The following is an 18,091-nucleotide window of genomic DNA, read 5'->3' on the forward strand; positions in this document are numbered from 1 at the left end:
ATAAAATGCTAATGATGTTAAAGTACTTTATCAGTCAATGTTCCACCTAAGAAACAGAACTAGTAGAATGTACACACACACACTCACGTTTATTTCAAGGAATGGGTTACACAATTAGGGGGCCTGTCCTGGCAAGTGTGAAATCCATATGGCAGATCATCAGGAAGGGCAGGCTCAATCTCTTGGGCAGGCACTGACTGCAGGTAGAATTTCTTCTTCAGGAACATAGCAGGTCTGTCTCAGTTCTGTTAAAGCCTTTAAAGTGATTGTATCAAGACTAGGCAGATTACGCAGAATAAGCTCCTTTTCGTAAAGTCAACTGATTATAGATGTCAATCATATCTACAGAATAACTTTGTGACAACATCTAGATGAGTATTTGATTGATTAACTGCATAGTGTACCCTGGTGAAGCTGACACATGACATTGACCATCACAAGTATTAATGATGGACTAAGATAAATTGGGAAGGCTTTGAATGACAAGAGAAGCAATTTGTGTAGTGAACTAATCAAATAGGATTTGGGGAAGATAAATCTATAGTCATCTGAAAGTTGATTTGGATCAAGAGAGATAAGACGACATTAAACTTCAGCTATCCAGTGTGTGGTTTTAAGTTTATATGGGATAGTAGATAAACATGTAGTAGAAAATAAAGTTATGCTAAATATCCCAGGGAAAGAATGGATGCAACAGAGAACTTACCTGTATATGGTAGAAAACAAAAATATCTATTTTTGTTCTATCTAAAAGGGAAAATGATCATACCATTAAAAAATTCCCATCACTTTATTCACTGTTGGCATCCACTGGTTACAAATTAATCTGATAAATTTAACAGAGCTGTTTAAGAATTACAATTCTTGGAGTTCCTGTTGTGGCTCAGTGGTTAACGAATCCGACTAGGAACCATGAGGTTGCGGGTTCGGTCCCTGCCCTTGCTCAGTGGGTTAAGGATCCAGTGTTGCCATGAGCTGTGGTGTAGGTCTCAGACGTGGCTCGGATCCCGCATTGCTGTGGCTCTGGTGTAGGCCAGTGGCTACAGCTCCGATTCAACCCCTAGCCTGGGAGCCTCCATATGCTGCAAAAGCGGCCCAAGGAAATGGTAAAAAGATAAAAAAAAAAGAAAGAAAAAAAAAGAATTACAATTCTTCCTGGGGAAATATGTAATAACCTTTACCCTTTTTTCAGTTTTAAAGTAATTAATTTTTTGTTTTCATATTCTAATTTCTTCAGTTTCTTTTTTAGGAGCATATTTTATTTCCATATCCTTTCATTTTATAAAACATTCTATTTCAAAAATTTGCATTTAATATTCATAGTGTACTTATTTCAGATCATATGTAGATATAAAATAGTAGTTGGTTTTGAAAGCATTTTCTATGTAGGGTTCATTTTTTGTTGTTGTTTTAATGAGCAGTCACAGCATTAGTACTAGCTAATTGGGAAGTCTACAGTTTTCCTATGTACCCTGTAGTGATGCCCCTGATGGGGCAGTGGTGTCACATAGTACCTCACAGGTGGCTCAGGGTAGGGCACCTCAAAATATGTCACAATGGCATATTGATAATTTTGAATTAAAATTACTTAAGGAATTGCCAACACAAGAGGAACATGCTAACCTTCTTTTCTATCTTTCTAAAAGCAAGAAATAAATCTCTCTTATGAAAGGTTCATTCCCTACGCCTGGAAGTAGGACACCCTTATTGCCAGAGACAGGGGATTTGGACTAGAAGCTGACATAAACAAACCTTGTTAGTTCTTTAATTTACTACCTCAAGCCCATATTCTATTTAGATTCTTCACTGTTTGAGAAACCCAAGTTTCTTTGGCTTGTCAATTCCTCACAAATTTATTGTTTCTTTGTCTTAACAGTATGAAAATATAAAAGCTTCCTGTTTTGGCCACTTCTTATGTGCTGTTTTTCCGAGACCTTGTTGTACATGAATTAAAATTTGTTTTTTCTCCTGTTAATCTGTCCTGCATTAATTTTATTATTAGTCCAGCCACAAGAACTCAAGAGGGGTAGAGAGGTAAGTTCCCCCTCCTCAATATAGGCCATTGTAAAATTTGAGAACTCCCCGTTTACAGAGTTTTGAGAGAAAGAATGACAAGAAGTGAGACAAGTTTACCAAGAATCAGCTGTGAGGCAAAAATGAGTACACATCAGGAGTCTAGTACAGGGGTCCAGGCAAGGAGAGTGATTGTGGCTTGAAGCTGAATAGGAGCTGAAGAAGGAAAGTGGTAGGCATCCAGGTATGTTTTGATGATAGTGCTGAAGGGCTCTATAGGTGGATTGTGTATTAGCTTTCTATTGCTTCTATAATTAGAACATTAAAGCATAGATTTAGAAATAATTTTTGATCACCCTTAAGGAAGAATGTAGTATTTTCCATTTCTCCAAACTTTTGATGAGATGACTAAACTGTCTTTTCTATATAAAGATGAAATATTGGAACAATTTAGTGAACTTATTATTATGTTGGTATGAGAAAGTCATTTCCCAGATGAAGAACTGTCATGTAATTTATAAAAAACACATTTATTTATTGTTTTGTTCTAAAATGTATAACTGCCCCCCCAAACATGATGTATTTATCTTTTTATGAAACATCTAGCTTTGTTAAAGTATATAAGAATTCAATTCTAAAGAGATTACTATATTATTTGGCACCATGTGGCAGTAAAGAGAGTCAGTGTTCCTTGATTTTCTGTTTACTGTGTTTCAAGTTTAAAAGTGGATGAATCCAAAACAAATAGGAACATAGACCTTGACCTTAAAAACTTCTGACTTCTCTAGGAAGAGAGAGCAGGCACAGTAAATAAAAAATTTTGGAAGAAAACTAAGTAGATGATGACCACCAATAAACTATGAAAGTTAAAGAGGTTTAAAAAGAAAGATTATCATATTTCAGTAATTTCTAGAAGTATCAGAGTTTCATATATGAAATACATGTTTTTTCCCACTAGATGTGGTTGATAAATCAGAGAAGGTTTGACTGAGCGGTGACCCTCAAGATGGTCTTTATTCAGTAAGTTTGTGGTTTCAAACCAGCTTTCTCAATCTTTACAACCTAATCTTTTTCAACAACATTTATAGCCTGTAAGCTCTTATTTGGCTTTGAAAAAACAACAGAGAACAAAAACAAAACAAAAACCAGATGCAATCTCAGATATGACAGTGGTTAGAACTTGAGTTCTAACCCTTAAGATAGTTGAAATCCACATCTTAGCCACTTACATTTGAAATTTCCAGCTAAACTTATGCAATAGTCATTAATGGAGGAAAATTAGAATCTAGAAATGTAGTGTGTTCAGATGCATGCCAACATCTGCACTGATGCTTTTAGAATTTAATAGCCTCATAGTTGCTACAGTGATTGGATCAGCCACTTCTCAGTCAAATTATCTGGGTTCAAATTTCAGCTCCCCCAAATAATATCTGAATTATGTAACTTTTCTGTCCCTTAGTAGTCTCATTTGTTAAATGAAATTAATAATCGTACCTACCTTATTGGATTGTTAGGAGGTTTAAACGAATTAATGTATTTTGAGAAAACCCTTAGATTAGTAGTGTTTTATATATCAAAAGCTTGTTATGTCTTTGTTATAAAAGGTGTTCTGTCAGCTCTAGAGCTGGACTGGTTATTGTTATCTCTTGAAATAATTTAGCCTTTGCATTGTTATCTGAGAACAGAGAACCAAGTTCCTAGAATACAAGTCAGATACCATATCTTTTTTTTTTTAATTTACATCAGAAACGGTGAAATCAGCCAGAGTACCTGTTGTGGCTAGTCTGAGAGTTTCAATTGGGGAAGGAATGGCTTTTCCTGCAAGGATGGCAGGAAATGCTAATGACCTTGTGGGTTAATACACAAGAGGCAGCTTTGATTATTAAAGAAAAATACCTCTGTAATCATACTTTCCTATTACTTTCAGTTTTCAACAACTCCGTTCCAGAGCAAGATGTTAATGTAAGGATCATCTTGGTCTTAAAATTAAATGCAGAAGTATAAGGAAGTCTACATAAACCTTTTAAAACTGTTATGTATTTTGATTAGTAAGAAGTAAATAAAGAGAGACTATTACAACATTATGTGGCCTAATGAATGATGGTAAAGGAAGGTATTAATAGAACTAAAGCATTTTACCAAAGCGTCTCAAAATTAGTTTTGATGAATATATGATAAATTACCCTACAATGGAAAGTTAATATTAGTTTATGACTTAATAGAAGAAAATTTGACATGAGACATAAATGATGTCTATAGTCATGTCAAAAGAAAAAAGAAAGGAAATTGGGAAAGAAAACATTCATATTCAAATTGAACCTTGTGAAACCTTTAAAGGTTGGGAAAAAGCTACATCCTTCTTTCTTTCTTTTCTTTTTTTCTTTTCTTTTTTTTTTTTTTCCATATCCCATGGCCTGTGGAAGTTCCTGGGCCCGGGATTAAACCTGCCCCACAGCAGTGACCCAAGCTGCTGCAATGACAATGCTGGATCATTAACCCACTGTGCCACAAGAGAACTCCAAAAGATACATCCTTATAATCAATGAGATGCATTGCTAAAACATCCAAAATAGTTCAGAATTCCAAATTCATAAGATTCTTTTCTTTTTTTCTTTTTTGTCTTTTCTAGGGCCGCACCCGTGGCATATGGAGGTTCCAGACTAGGGGTCTAATCGGAGCTGTAGCCACCAGCCTATGCCAGAACCACAGCAATGCGGGATCCGAGCCGTGTCAGTGACATATACCACAGCTCATGGCAACGCGGGATCCTTAACCTGCTGAGCGAGGTCAGGGATTGAACCCGCAATCTCATGGTTCCTAGTCGGATTCGTTAACCACTGAGCCATGACAGGAACTCCAAATTCATAAGATTCTTAATGCAGTTTTGTAATAGCAGGAAACATAAGCATTTGCCAGTTTTGCTGGTTGTGGATGGATACCTGGAGGAATGTAAAAAATTTGAAGAATATGAGTTGCTCAACTACATTCCATGTAATTCATTTTGTTTGTTCAAAAATCAGTTTTTAGTTAATTTCAAAGTGTAAGAACTACTTCAAAAAATCAAATTTAGAGTTCCTGTTGTGGCACAGTGGGTTAACAATCTGGCTTGGGTCACTGCAAATGTTTGAGTTTGATCCCTGACCTGGTGCAGTGGGTTAAAAGGATCCGGTGTTGCCACAACTGAGGCAGTTATTCAATACCCGGCCCAGGAACTTCCGTGTGCCTCAAGTGCACCATAAAATTAAAAAAAATATATTTTTTAAAATCAATTTTATGTAGCACCTTTATAAAAAGTTTTCTTAGATTTTAAAATTGGTCCTCAATAAAGCTAATATGTACAACTTATTTTCATTCTTAACATGTAAACATTTTATAAGCATATCTGTTGAACATTAAATGTCATTTCCTTCAATTAAAAGTGATATATACTGTTACATTTATTGATAGTAATTCTGTATCTGTAACCATATGGAAATGTCCCTTTCTTTATGTGTCACAGCAGTGCTGACACATACTTAAAAGGAAATTAGAATGCTATAATGTTATCTTTCCATTGCTTTCTTTAGAGTGAGAAGTTATAAGTGTTTTTCATACCTAGACAATGTGAAAACAAATAAGAATATAGTAATAACTGGAAGTTTGTTGAATTATGACTTTATGGTTGGTATGTGCTTATAAAATACAAGAATAAATGTAAAAAGAGAAATGAAACTAAAGACTGAACATTACCTACTTCTCAATTCTTAAGATGAATTTATAAAATTAATTTAATTTTTAAAGATCATATGCTTATTTTAAAAAGAATACCTTGTTTCCTCCCCCAAGTTTTCTGAGTTAACTAGAATAGTTATTTATTTTAAATTTTTATTTATTTAGTATTATTTTTTTGTTGTATATACAAACCATTTTGGTTTCAAGTGTATAACATAAACATTCCATATTTGTGAATATTGTGAAATGATCACCACAAAAAGTTGAGTTAACATTTAATAGTTATTAAATGTAATGTTGAAGTTCATCATCATTGGAAACTATTACTCTATATGAGAAAGTTCTAAAAAAAGTGTAATGTGGCTGTTAGAAGTTGCTGAATAGGAAAAAAAAAAATTTACTGAATAAAAACTAAAGACTCCATGTTAATTATTCCTTACATTTCATTGTGGGTTTCAGTGTCTTTAAAAAGACAACACATGTGCTACAGGTTCAAAGACAGTTAGTCTTGAAAAGGACTTCGGGAATCATTTATTCCAGTGCCATCATTTTCTTGATAAAGTAAATCGAAGCCTAGAAAGGCTAAGTGATTTGCTAAAAGCTTGTATAACAGGATAGCAAAATTAGGTCTAGAAATAAAGTCTCCTCTTCAACATTCATTGTTTCTTTCCATTGTAATATATTATCCCCAATTTTAAAGAGATAACCTACTTAGCAGGCACATGAATGAAACCAGAGAAAAAATAGACTGTGTGTATATCTGCCTTTTGTATATGTCATATGTGAGATTGGTTCCTCTGTGGAGCCCTGTCCATAATTGATCCCTTGGACATCATTTAAAATCAGCCAGGAGTTTGGCAAAGATATGAGCCAAGCAGATTAAAGTCTATACATGCCTCCCTAACAGAGAGGCCACAGAGTCTTGGCTTTTGTAAAGTATTTTACTTCCATTACTCTGCTTTGCATAATAATATCTCTGTTAATATCACCCCTGGATAAAATTGCCTTTGGTGTAATCTATCTTTAAATGCCTCTTCAGCTTGAGAGTACCTGATCATAAATTAGGATTTTTCTGAATGTTGGATATATTTATTATTTATCTCATATTTCTACATAGTTATATTTGGCAATACATGAGATAACAAGAAAGCTTGTTCAGAGCTGAAGAGTATAAAAAAGGAAAAGTCTGATTTGATCTCAAAAGGGTCAAGAAGTAGCATTCTGAATCCTGAAATATGAAGCTTAGGGATCTGAGCAGAAAAGACAGGAAATATCGTCGTTTGGGAGGAAAAGTGTTTGAAAAAGGTAAAAAAAAAATAATGTTTCCATCAAAATCATTTCAGTAGTGGTTTTGATGAGTAACTAAAACAAACATATGCTAAATATAAGAAGATTAGCAAAGAGGTGAGTGTTTTTTGAACAAAGGAGCCAATAGAAATGAAAAATGGAAATGAAGATGAAGGGGTTGTTGTGAGAGGAAAAATACAGCAGGAAACACCAGGGTTTTTAAAATCATTTAGATTTAAACATCTAATCAGCATTATCATTGGATATATGGTTGCATTTCAAATATTGATTAGAAAACTGTAGGTACAAGAAAGTTGCCTCCAGAGTTTTCTTTTTGTCATTGAATTTGAGTGGTGTGAGATAAGGAAAGTAGTCTGTTCATTTCAGAGACAGAATCCCTTCAGATTACAAACCAAGATGCCAGCTCCCCTGTCCTTACATTTTAAGAGACATTTGGAGGAAAAAAAATCTTTCATCCCTTAAGAAATACGTACATAAATACACCTATTTTAAATCAAACTAAAGTCATTTTGCCCTTCTTCTAATTTTATGAACTATGGGAAACTTCATCTCCAGAGCAGTTATGCATATTTTTACATTTAAGAATGGTCTCCTATTGTGTGCATATTTCTTCTGTTTCCAAGAAAGTGTTTATCATCTTCTCTTTTTAGTTCCTACTGAAACTAAGTACTTTCTTTTTCTGAACCTTTAAAAATCATATTCAAGAAAGTAAAGGTAGAGTCAAATGTCAGTCTTTACATCAGAGAGTATCAGAGCACTTCCTTTCTCTGTGACTTGTATAGTCGTGATAGCAAAGCCGTAAAAAGAAAGGCCATCAGGGAGCTAAAGATCTGATGTAATTTATGCAACCATAGCTGAGAAAAGATATCATCTCAAAGAGAACACAGGACAAAGCATGGAAGAGGCAATTGTTCACACTATAGATCTGCACTGTATTATTTTCTAAGAATAATCTTGTTTTTTTGTAAACATAGTATGTGCTCATTATTAAGATTTAAGCCATACAGAAAAGCACGGAAGTATAGATATCAACACACTGCTCAAAATCCTAGCAGGCAGATATAACCCAGTATTAATTTTTGATTAACATAAGTCTAAGCATCTCTCTCTGAGCAAATACAAATGCATAAATAGATAAATAGGTAAAAAATAGCATTCAACAATGTATAAACAACCCTATACCAATAACTTTCTAAGCATTTTCCAGCTATTATATCATTTTATCTTCACAAATGCCCAATGAAATTGGGAATATTAATATCCCCCATTAAACAGTGGAATTATAACATTAAAGGTATAAGTAATTAAATAATTAAGGAGACTGAGGCTGGGAATGAATAGATGCAAAGAATTAACTTTATAAGAAGGAAATTTTAACATGCATGCTATTTTATAATAAGAAGCACTGAACTTTACTTGAATTTAGCAGAAGAAAAAATGAAACTGAAGTCAGTCAAAGGAGTTACTAAATTTCAGATACGTATATCTGTGCCAAAAGTAATATTAGTTCCTCAAAGATTGCTCTTGGGTTAAAGGAAGACAATTATGAAAGTCATTAAGTGTTTGGCATCCTTCTGTTTTTCCTTAACAGAGCATTTCGGTTTTTGACAGTGTGTACATGTGAATGATGGGGTGGATAGCATACTTTCATTTCCTACCTCTAGTGTGCTTCACTCCTCAGTTTCTGCTGTTCATTTCACTTTTACTTGCCAGGATTTGCAACATTTACATTTTGTTCTGAAACAATAATTCCCCAGTTGTTTAATCTTAATTGTGTATTGAAATGGATTCAAATCACCAACACCCCATTTACCATTTCTTCTCTATTCCTGAGTTCTGTATTTGATTTTGGTTTTCCTCTTCAAGAAGTACTTTCCGAGGAGGCTTCATAACTTCAGTATATCATGAGGTATTTCACATTTGAGAATGTCTATCATCTTAGATCTTTCTTTCCCTCAGAACATTAGTCCCTGCTGCACTGTCTTTCCTCATTCTCTGTTGAGGAAAAGGTCTGAATCTACCTCACTTTCCCCCCTGGAAGGTATCTTACTTTTTCTGTATGGATACCTGTGACTTCATTCTTTATCATTAAGTTTTAATAATCTAGCTTATGGGCCTAATTTAAGTCCCAGCAAGCATGCTTTGGAACCAGAAAATGACGTCCTCAGTTCTGTTGGGAAAGCTGCCTATGAGGAGAAGTTAGACTAAAATGTGGTCTATGGTCTTCAAAATATAAAAACAAATTCACTTTTTCAAAGAAATATATATGCTAATTAAGAGCTATTATGCTCTCAGTACAGCAAAACCAACAGTTCTGGATGTCAGAAGGCAGTGTGCTATAATCAAGAGTGTTGGGTTCTGGAGTCTCATAGAAATGAGTTGAAAGTAAACTGAAGAGCAAGCCTATATTTAACTCATTTTTCACAAAGTACAAATGATATCTTCCTCATAAAGCTTTGTCTGTACAGTGCCTGGCACATGGTTGGTACTCACTAAATGTTGGTTTTCCCCTTTTCTCTCTTTCAGGTCTACCTACATTTAACAAAGATTTGATATAACGTTGTTGCTGTGGGAAATAACTTCCATAGTTTCAAACAGCCAACATACAGATAGGAGTTTTTAGTACATAGGGTATTCATTAGGAGATTAGTTCTTGATTCTTTGCATATTTGAATAGCATGGCTATCCCAGGATTCACTGTTGTGAAATAGTAGAAGCAAGCTGGTAGACTCGCACAACCCCCCCTCTCTTCCTACCCTGTCTCAGGCAGATTTTATCTGTGATGGAATTACAGACGGTGAGAGGCAGGCAGCAATGGTTAATTATTTCCTAGGAGATTTAGAGTCAGAAAGGCATAAATCACCCCACCCCAGACTCTGCAGGTTCAGATAAAAAATGGTGCCCTGGGCAGCAAACAAGCAGTGAAGGGGCTTGATCCACCTTTAGTTGATCCCCAGTCATAATCCTAAATAATTAAAGCTTGATCTCTAGCTCCGTGAAGTCTTGCATTTATTTCTAAGGATTACCACACCACTTACTTGGTAACATGTCTGCTTTTATTGCTCATTAGAATGGTATTACTCCAGGCTTGCTCATACAAACACTTGCTGAGACAATGGGATGTAAACAAAGCAAGTCTTACAAGCAGAGAAGCTATTTCCATTTGCAAATATTCAGACCAAATGATATGCTGCAGGAACTGCTGGGGAAAATAGGTGGGATTGCTATGTTCAAGCCTTGCCAGGAGAAACATGTCAATAAATTTACTTTTTAAAAAAGTTAGTAGAAAGAGTAAGGGAACAACAGCTAAATAATTTAAGAAGTGAACTTAGAATTCTACAGGTGCTTTGGTGTGTTTAGGTGTGAGTGTGGCAATGGCAGGTTAAAGTAGTATCAGGTATTATAATGAATGAATTGATTGTCCTTTTTGGAAAAGTAAGACAAAAAAAATTTATGGCAAAGATGTGCTGCAGAGCATAGACCTATGAGCATTGTATCAATGGTACTTGTGCACATTTAGCTTGAACTTTTATAATGGATTAGTGAATAAATATGTTTTTTACCATCTAATTAGTAGATTTCATAAGCAATATTCTCCCATATGTTTTCCAGTGTAATAAAAGTATAGTAAATGATCTAAATAACAGAACATTAATTAAGTGGGTGCAGTGATTCTTTCAATGGCCACCATTATAAAATGGAAATCACTGTAGTTAAAAAAATAGTTAATGGACTATTACAAATTTAAATGATTTTGTTTTCAATTTCACCATGAATCACCTCATGGTGAGATGATGTGTATAATTGTATCCATAGCGGGTTTGGTTTTATGGCATAAATTAACAATCTTTTAAGCTAGTACCAAGAGCTAGGTTTGTAATTCCAGAATATCTGATTAATAAAAGACATGAACTTTTACTTTACACATGTTTACAGACTGGTTCAGCCCTCTTCTTTTTAGCAGGTACTAGGTGCCAGACTCCAGGTGTATAAAGTGCCTGCCCCACAGACCCATGGAAGAGGTAGACTCTCTCCAAGGATTACACAAGGCTGAATGATTATTAGAACATACAAGACCCCTTGGGCCTCATGCATGTCCTTACTCACGCAAGGCTTTTAAAAAAGCAATGCAAATGTTACAGTGAGAGAAAGAATTCACACAGAAGCATCAGGAGCCCAAGAAGCTTCCAGACATCCCTCTCTAGGGTCCTTGGTTAGTCACACAAGACTCATCTCCAGATTACAAGCCACTAACATATGTGGAAGGAATTTGGGGTTCAGAAGACTTTTTTATTTTTATTTTTTGTCTTTTTGTCATTTCTTTGGCCACTCCCACGGCATATGGAGGTTCCCAGGCTAGGGGTCTAATCGAAGCTGTAGCCACCGGCCTACGCCAGAGCCACAGCAATGTGGGATCTGAGCCGCGTCTGTGACCTATACCACAGCTCACAGCAACGCCGGATCCTCAACCCACTGAGCAAGGCCAGGGATCGAAACTGCAACCTCATGGTTCCCAGTCGGATTCGTTAACCACTGAGCCACGTGGGAACTCCCTGTTTTTATCTTGGCCAAGTATTTAGTATCAGGCTTCTACACATCCCAAAGATATGTATGCATATAGCTGGCGCACTGTCTTACACACCATGGCACCTTGAATCATACTGAAGTGTTATCTGTGGGAAGGGTGAAGAAAGATTTCCTAATGGAGATCAAGAACCGGTAGAGGAGTTCCCTCATGGCTCAGCAGGTTAAGGATCTGGCATTGTCACTGCTGTGGCTCTGGTTACAGCTGTGGTGCGGTTTTGATCTCTGGCCCAGAGAACTTACTGCATGCTGCAGGCTCAGTTAAAAAAAAAAAAAAAAAAAAAGGAACCAGTACAAACCCTCAGTAATGGAGACAAGGTGGCCATTACAGTCAGAGGAAACAGTATATACGACCTTCCAGAGACATCCCAGAACATGACTAATTGTAGAAAGGCTAAGGGTTCAATAGGTTGTAGTGCAAATGTATACAGGTAAAGTAGATAAAGAAATATGAGGCTAATCCCCCAGTTGTATTCCTAGGTGATAAGAGTGCAGTGATAGACATAAACTTAAAATGGGGGTAATGAGGTTCCAGGTCAGAAATATCTCTTGGTTCCAGGCATTGAATTAGGTCATATGGAACATTTAGATTGGAGATATGCAAGAAAGAATTTAAAGCAAAGAATATTGAGCATAATATTTTGTGACCATTCAGTAAACACTAAACAACTAAAAGGGTAACTTTGTGATCTTGCATTTTAAAAGCTCTAATAATTTCTGTCAGAAACCTACATGTTATAAATAGGAAAAACAAGCTAACAAAAATTGCTTTTAAATCTGTCTCATGCTGTGAACTTATGTTAGAACAGACTACTGTTTTCGAGTTTCAACATTGTCAAAGGAAAGGATGTTTTTCTCAGTTAACAAAGGTGCTTGCAGAAGATCAGGTGAAAGTTGGCTTCCTGTGGAGGAGTTTTGCCTTGAGAATTTCAATGTGGCTTTTTTTCACTACAGAGAATCAAATGAGACTTTCTCTTCCTTTTGTTCCATTTTCTCTTTTATTCAAGATTTTTTATTTTTTATTTTTTTTTTTGGTCTTTTTGTCTTTTAGGGCCACCCCTGAGGCATATGGAGGTTCCCAGGCTAGGGGTCCAGTCAGAGCTGCAGCTGCTGGCCTACACCACAGCCACAGTAAAGTGGGATCCGAGCCGTGTCTGTGACCTACACCACAGCTCATGGCAATGCCAGATCCTTAACCCACTGAGGGAGGCCAGGGATCAAATCCGCATCCTTGTGGACACTCAGCTAACCGCTGAGCCACGATGGGACCTCCTATCCAGGGATTTTAATTTGACTTCCAAAATAATTAAGTGAAGTTAAATTCATGTATACAAATATACATAAGGTACACACATCTGTATATATCCATATATATACACTCATGTAAGTGCAGGTAAGAATAAGAACTCTGAGTTTGTTGTCTCGTACAGATCAAAGGACAAATGATACCAGCTTTTAAATCTGCCCATCTTCATGTTTGCATAGCATTTTTTAAATAAGCAATTTCTTGACATCTGAAAAAAACCCCCACAAAACTTGATTTTTTTTCTAAATGATGAGCCACTTCCTTTCAAATACTAAACAGCAGGAAGAGTCATCAATATCATATTGTATATGTCCTCATCCTCCCTCACGATGAAATGTCTAAAAAGTAATCACAAACATCAAAAAGCCATTTTCTGTGAACCACAAAATTACCTATGCCATGTAGAGTAGTGGTCTCTATACCTTTGCAAACTGCAATGTCTCTTTGCTAAGTATCATTACCTTACATTTGTTTTTGCTTTTGCATTACAGTGAGATAGTCAGAACTACTATTATTATATTTTACAAATAGGAATACAATCTTAGAATGCTTAAATTATCTGTCTAAAGTCACACCACATAAAGACTAAAACCTGACCTGTGCAGATAAAGTTCATTTAAGTTCTAACCTATTTGAAATACCATGTTTTTCCTCTCCAAGCTGCCTTCTCTAATTTCAGAAACTAATAGTAGAGGAACATATTGTATAACTACTTCTAAATTTTTAAACAGATGTAGTATTTTTATTGTCACGTATATGCCTTTTATTTTGAATTTTACGTTAAAGCAACTTTCTGCATAGAAGTATAAAAAAAGAAAACTGCTTTTGAGAGCTGTGGGCTTTTATACAGAGGAATGGTGCTGTGTGCTACCCTATTGCCCCATTTTTTTTAAACCTATACATGCCCTTTCTGCACTGTCCCAATACAAATAGACATTTTAATAAGTAGGGCATGCATGTCTTTGACCAGATTAAGAACTGTCACAATGCTTTGTGGCACAAGGAAACGTTATCACTGAATATGCAGAAGTAATCTTATTTGGGTTTATTTAGAATTGATCAGTGCTTCTTAAACTGGTGTGCTTGTAAAAAAAAAAAAAAAATGCAGATTTCCTGTTCATGTATTTTGATTGAGTAGGTCCAGAGTGAGCCTAAAACCTTGCACTTTGACTGCAGTTGTACTTGTGAAGCACTGGGAAAGACAGGGTATTTTCTTTGTGTTGGAAGATACAAATAGCTAAAAACACCAAATGAAATACACAGATAAAGCCTATTTAATCAATGCTCTCTACCTTGCTCCCTACCACTCTTTAGAGGAAGCTAATAATGAGCTGAAAAATTGAGTTGCTTTAGTTTCAGTTCTTTTTGCTGTTGCACACCAGCTGCAGCAGTGTTAATAAGCATTAAACCATCCAAAGATGATGATTTGGAAGAATAAAAAGAAAATTGCAGGATCTGAATAATCCATGTACTGGTGATACCTGGATGAATAAAACTTTCAAGTACAAAAGTCTTATAATAAAATGGATTGTTATAAATTAAGGAGTAAATTTCCAGTGCAGTGGAATACTTTTCTTAAGCTGTTCCTGTATGTATTTGTATAGTATAGACATCTCTATCAAGATTTTCTGAATGTCTCTCTATGATTAGCAAGACTTGTGGAGTCGAATTTATCGGGAGTCATTTGTTTTAGTAACCCCTTGCCTTTTTCCAGTTTCTCTTTCATGCTCCCTCAGTGGTGACTTGCCCAACTTCCTTTTCCTTGAATTCATATTCTCTAACCTGCTACTTTTGATCATATTGGATAAGGGTTTGTGTTTGGTCATTGGTATGTGCTAACTGACCCCTGTTTTAGCAGTGATATTAGTCCTAGCATTGTTGACTGCTCTAAATTGTTAGACAGGTATTCTCTCCCCATCCTCCTGTCAATACTATGAGGTAGTTAATGTAATTATAACAACTCTCTATATTGTTACCTGCTTTGGTTCCTATTATGTCCCCTACTTCACAAATATGGAAGTTGAAGTTTAGAATGATTAAGTTTCTTGCCCATGGTTACATGGTTATTTTTTAAATTAGAATTCACCTTTAATGTGTTTTATAATTAAATTACATGAAGAACAAAAATTATCTATTATAGTACCTAGACATAGTGGTGGGCATCTGCTATTCGTCTGACCATTATCAGTCCCCCATACTATTTTTTGTTGTTGTTTTACATTTTTTTCTAGTTTTATTGAGATAAAATTGACATAGGACACTGCATAAGATGTATAGCATAATGACTTATACACCCTGTGAAATGATTACCACAATAGGTTTCATAAAATCCAACATCTTGTATAGATACAAAGATAAAATTACAAAATGTTTTTTTCCTTTTGATGAGAACTCTTAAGATTTACTCTTAACAGCTTTCACATATATCATTCAGCAGTGTTAACTATAGTCATCATGTTTTACGTTAAATCTCTAGTTACTTATCTTATAAATCCCCCCACCCCCAGCTTCTGATTGGTTACAGTTATTAATCAGCAGAGTTCTCAAGTTCAGACAGCATGATTTTAGAGTATGAGCTGTAGCCTGTCATCAGGGCTTAGAACTTGAAAGCTTTTGACTTATATAAGTAGAGGGTGTCTCCTGTTAAAGATTTCCTGTATCTTATTCTGTTCTGTTAGAAGGAGTTTCTCTAGGTCTCATTGCTTGATAGGCTCCTGCTCTTCTGATGAAGTTTCTAGCAATTTATTCCTGAGAAATTGCCAGAACAGAAAAGAACAAGTAAGTATCCTATTGTCCCGCCCTCTTCCAGAATGTATCTGCCAGTAGGCTGCCTTCCCTTCCTCCCTCAGGCTGCCTTTCCCCACCTTGAACACTCATCTTGTCACTTCTTCCTATGCACTAGTTTTTCCAGAGCTAAGTTTTCTGTTCCTCTGCTTATAAATTTCATTTTATCCAAAAAGTACATTTGTTCCTCATTTGCTCTGATTTCATAGGGCACTCATACTTTATTAGAGTTCTGGTACTTAGGAAAGCCCTGGCAGGGTAAGAAGCGATTGTGGGAGGCTTTGAGTAGAGAAGGACGCAAAGGGTGGAATGGACAGTTCTACACTGGGCCAGTTCCTGTAAGAAGAAGGAGCGAGAGGGGACAGAGCCAGATTTGATGGCCATGGATAGAGGAGTTCCATTAGGCATTTAATTTGTCATGATTGCCCCATGGTTGATAAGGCGATTCTTAAAAATTATCTGAACATTTTAGAACTCCTCTTTTCTAAATTTGCCAGAATTAGAACTTAGACTCACTTTTAATAAGAAGCCTATGGTATGTTTATTAGCTCTAAGAGTATACTAGAGTAAATCATTTACTTTGTCCATAAGGTAATGTCTATAATTTCAATTTATGTACAAATGAATATTAATTATCATACTAAAGATAAAAAAAATTGTCAGCCTTCAGTCTGCAAACTTATGGAACATTTCCTGATGTTTTTGTTATCCTTAACGAAATGAGGTATTATAGGTATTGAAATGAGGTATTATATTGAATGAAGTATTATATTGAAATAAGATATTGTATTGAAAACAGTATGTGACACATAGTAGATGTTAGGAATCACCCCTTTCTCTGTGCTTGCCAGCCATCTTCAAGAACTTCATTTAATCTCTGAGTATTTCAAAATGCCAGCAGAACATAACTTCTTGATGGAGCTTTTAAAGGATACTCTAATGGAGTTTTCTTGGAAAGTCTCCTTTTCCTGTAAACATAAACTAGATGTGAATACAGCTGCCATGGGCTTGGCGTATAAACCACTCATGAATCATTTCTACAAATGACTCTGAGCATACCCAGCTAATACTTTATGAATCCCTGAACCAGTAATGCTCTCATCATGTTTAATTTTGGTAATATTTTATAATAGAAAGTGTTAGTAATTGATATACATTTAAATTAATTCTCAGAGATCTATCCCTACCTGCACCCTGACTCTCTGGTTTTAATTTCATGTTAACACATACTTATTAAAATTGTTTGTAAACTGTTTATTATAAATGGCCCAAATACATTTTTTCCCTGATAGTTACTACCTTTGATTTAATACTACACAATATCTCAAAAATAAAGCTAGCAATGATACTTAGGAGAGCTAAGTTGGAGAAATATTTCAGCTGTCACTACCCTGTAGAAGGGAATGTCATGACTTCTAACATCCAACATTAAGAGTGTTGAGATAAGGAAAGTTCTAAGAAGAACATATTGTCTGAAAAAATAAAACTGGCAAAATGTCATGATTCATATGTTTTCAGTTTGGAAAACCTGACTCTGGAATCTCCTTGAGACTTTCAAAAGCTCTGTGGATCTACTGGAGGTGAATCTAAGGAGAATCATTTTTAAAGCAGGGTTTGAGTTGCCTGTAAGTTATATATACACTACAATCCCTCAAAGTGCATTTCGCAGCCAAGAATTAGTTCATGGTTGAGTAAATTAAATGTTGATGTAATAATTATAAAGAAAGTTATTTAAGAGTTCCCACTGTGGCACAGTGCCTTAAGGATCTGACTGTAGCAGCTCAGGTTGCTGCAGAGGCTCAGGTTCAATCCCCAGCCCAGGAACTTCCATCTACCCCAGGTGCAGCCAAAAACAAAACAAAACAAAAAAACAAGAAAGAAGAAAAAGAAAAAAAGAAAAGACAAAAGAAAGGCTGTTGTGTAGGACAGAATGTAAAAGCCAAAGTAGTTAATGTTTTATCCTGTTTTGATTGAAAGTGATAGGTATCTCTCTCCAGTGTACCTGGACATAGTAAAGAAGATGATAGGTTGATATAAAGTCAATAATAACTGTGAAGTTTTTTTCCATATTCATAGTTATTGTAAAAATAAAACTAATATCTAGTGGTCTATTTGAAATGTAATTTACTATCAAACAATCCTGCTAGTGAGATCACGTATTAATCCAGTTACATGTCAAAGTCCCATTTTATAATGAAACACTTTTATTTGTATTTTAATTTTGCCTTGTCAACAGTGAATCTTACAGTTAAATGATAGTGTTTCTTTATGCTGCTGCTCAAGAATTTCAAGCCTAGTTTATGACCCACTTCTAGCAAATTTACAGGATTTCATGGTTTTTGACTATAAGCCTATTTCTACTCTATGTTCTTGATTTATTTTCCC

The 18,091-nt window shown here is 35.4% G+C and overlaps 1 protein-coding gene across 8 annotated transcripts in view; it reads left to right on the forward strand.

Moving 5' to 3' along the window:
• Nucleotides 1-18,091, forward strand: part of GULP1 (GULP PTB domain containing engulfment adaptor 1) — a 260,159-nt gene that overhangs the window by 173,750 nt on the left and 68,318 nt on the right. For 3 of the 8 annotated variants that reach the window (XM_047773044.1, XM_047773041.1, XM_047773045.1), the window contains exon 2: nucleotides 15,601-15,700. The exons of the other annotated variants lie outside the window; for them this stretch is intronic. In XM_047773044.1, coding sequence (XP_047629000.1) covers nucleotides 15,601-15,700 — 100 coding nt within the window. The remainder of the gene's footprint in view (nucleotides 1-15,600; nucleotides 15,701-18,091) is intronic. 8 annotated transcript variants of the gene reach the window in all.

The sequence above is a fragment of the Phacochoerus africanus genome, chromosome 3 (genome assembly GCF_016906955.1).
Source record: "Phacochoerus africanus isolate WHEZ1 chromosome 3, ROS_Pafr_v1, whole genome shotgun sequence".
NCBI lineage: Eukaryota > Metazoa > Chordata > Mammalia > Artiodactyla > Suidae > Phacochoerus > Phacochoerus africanus.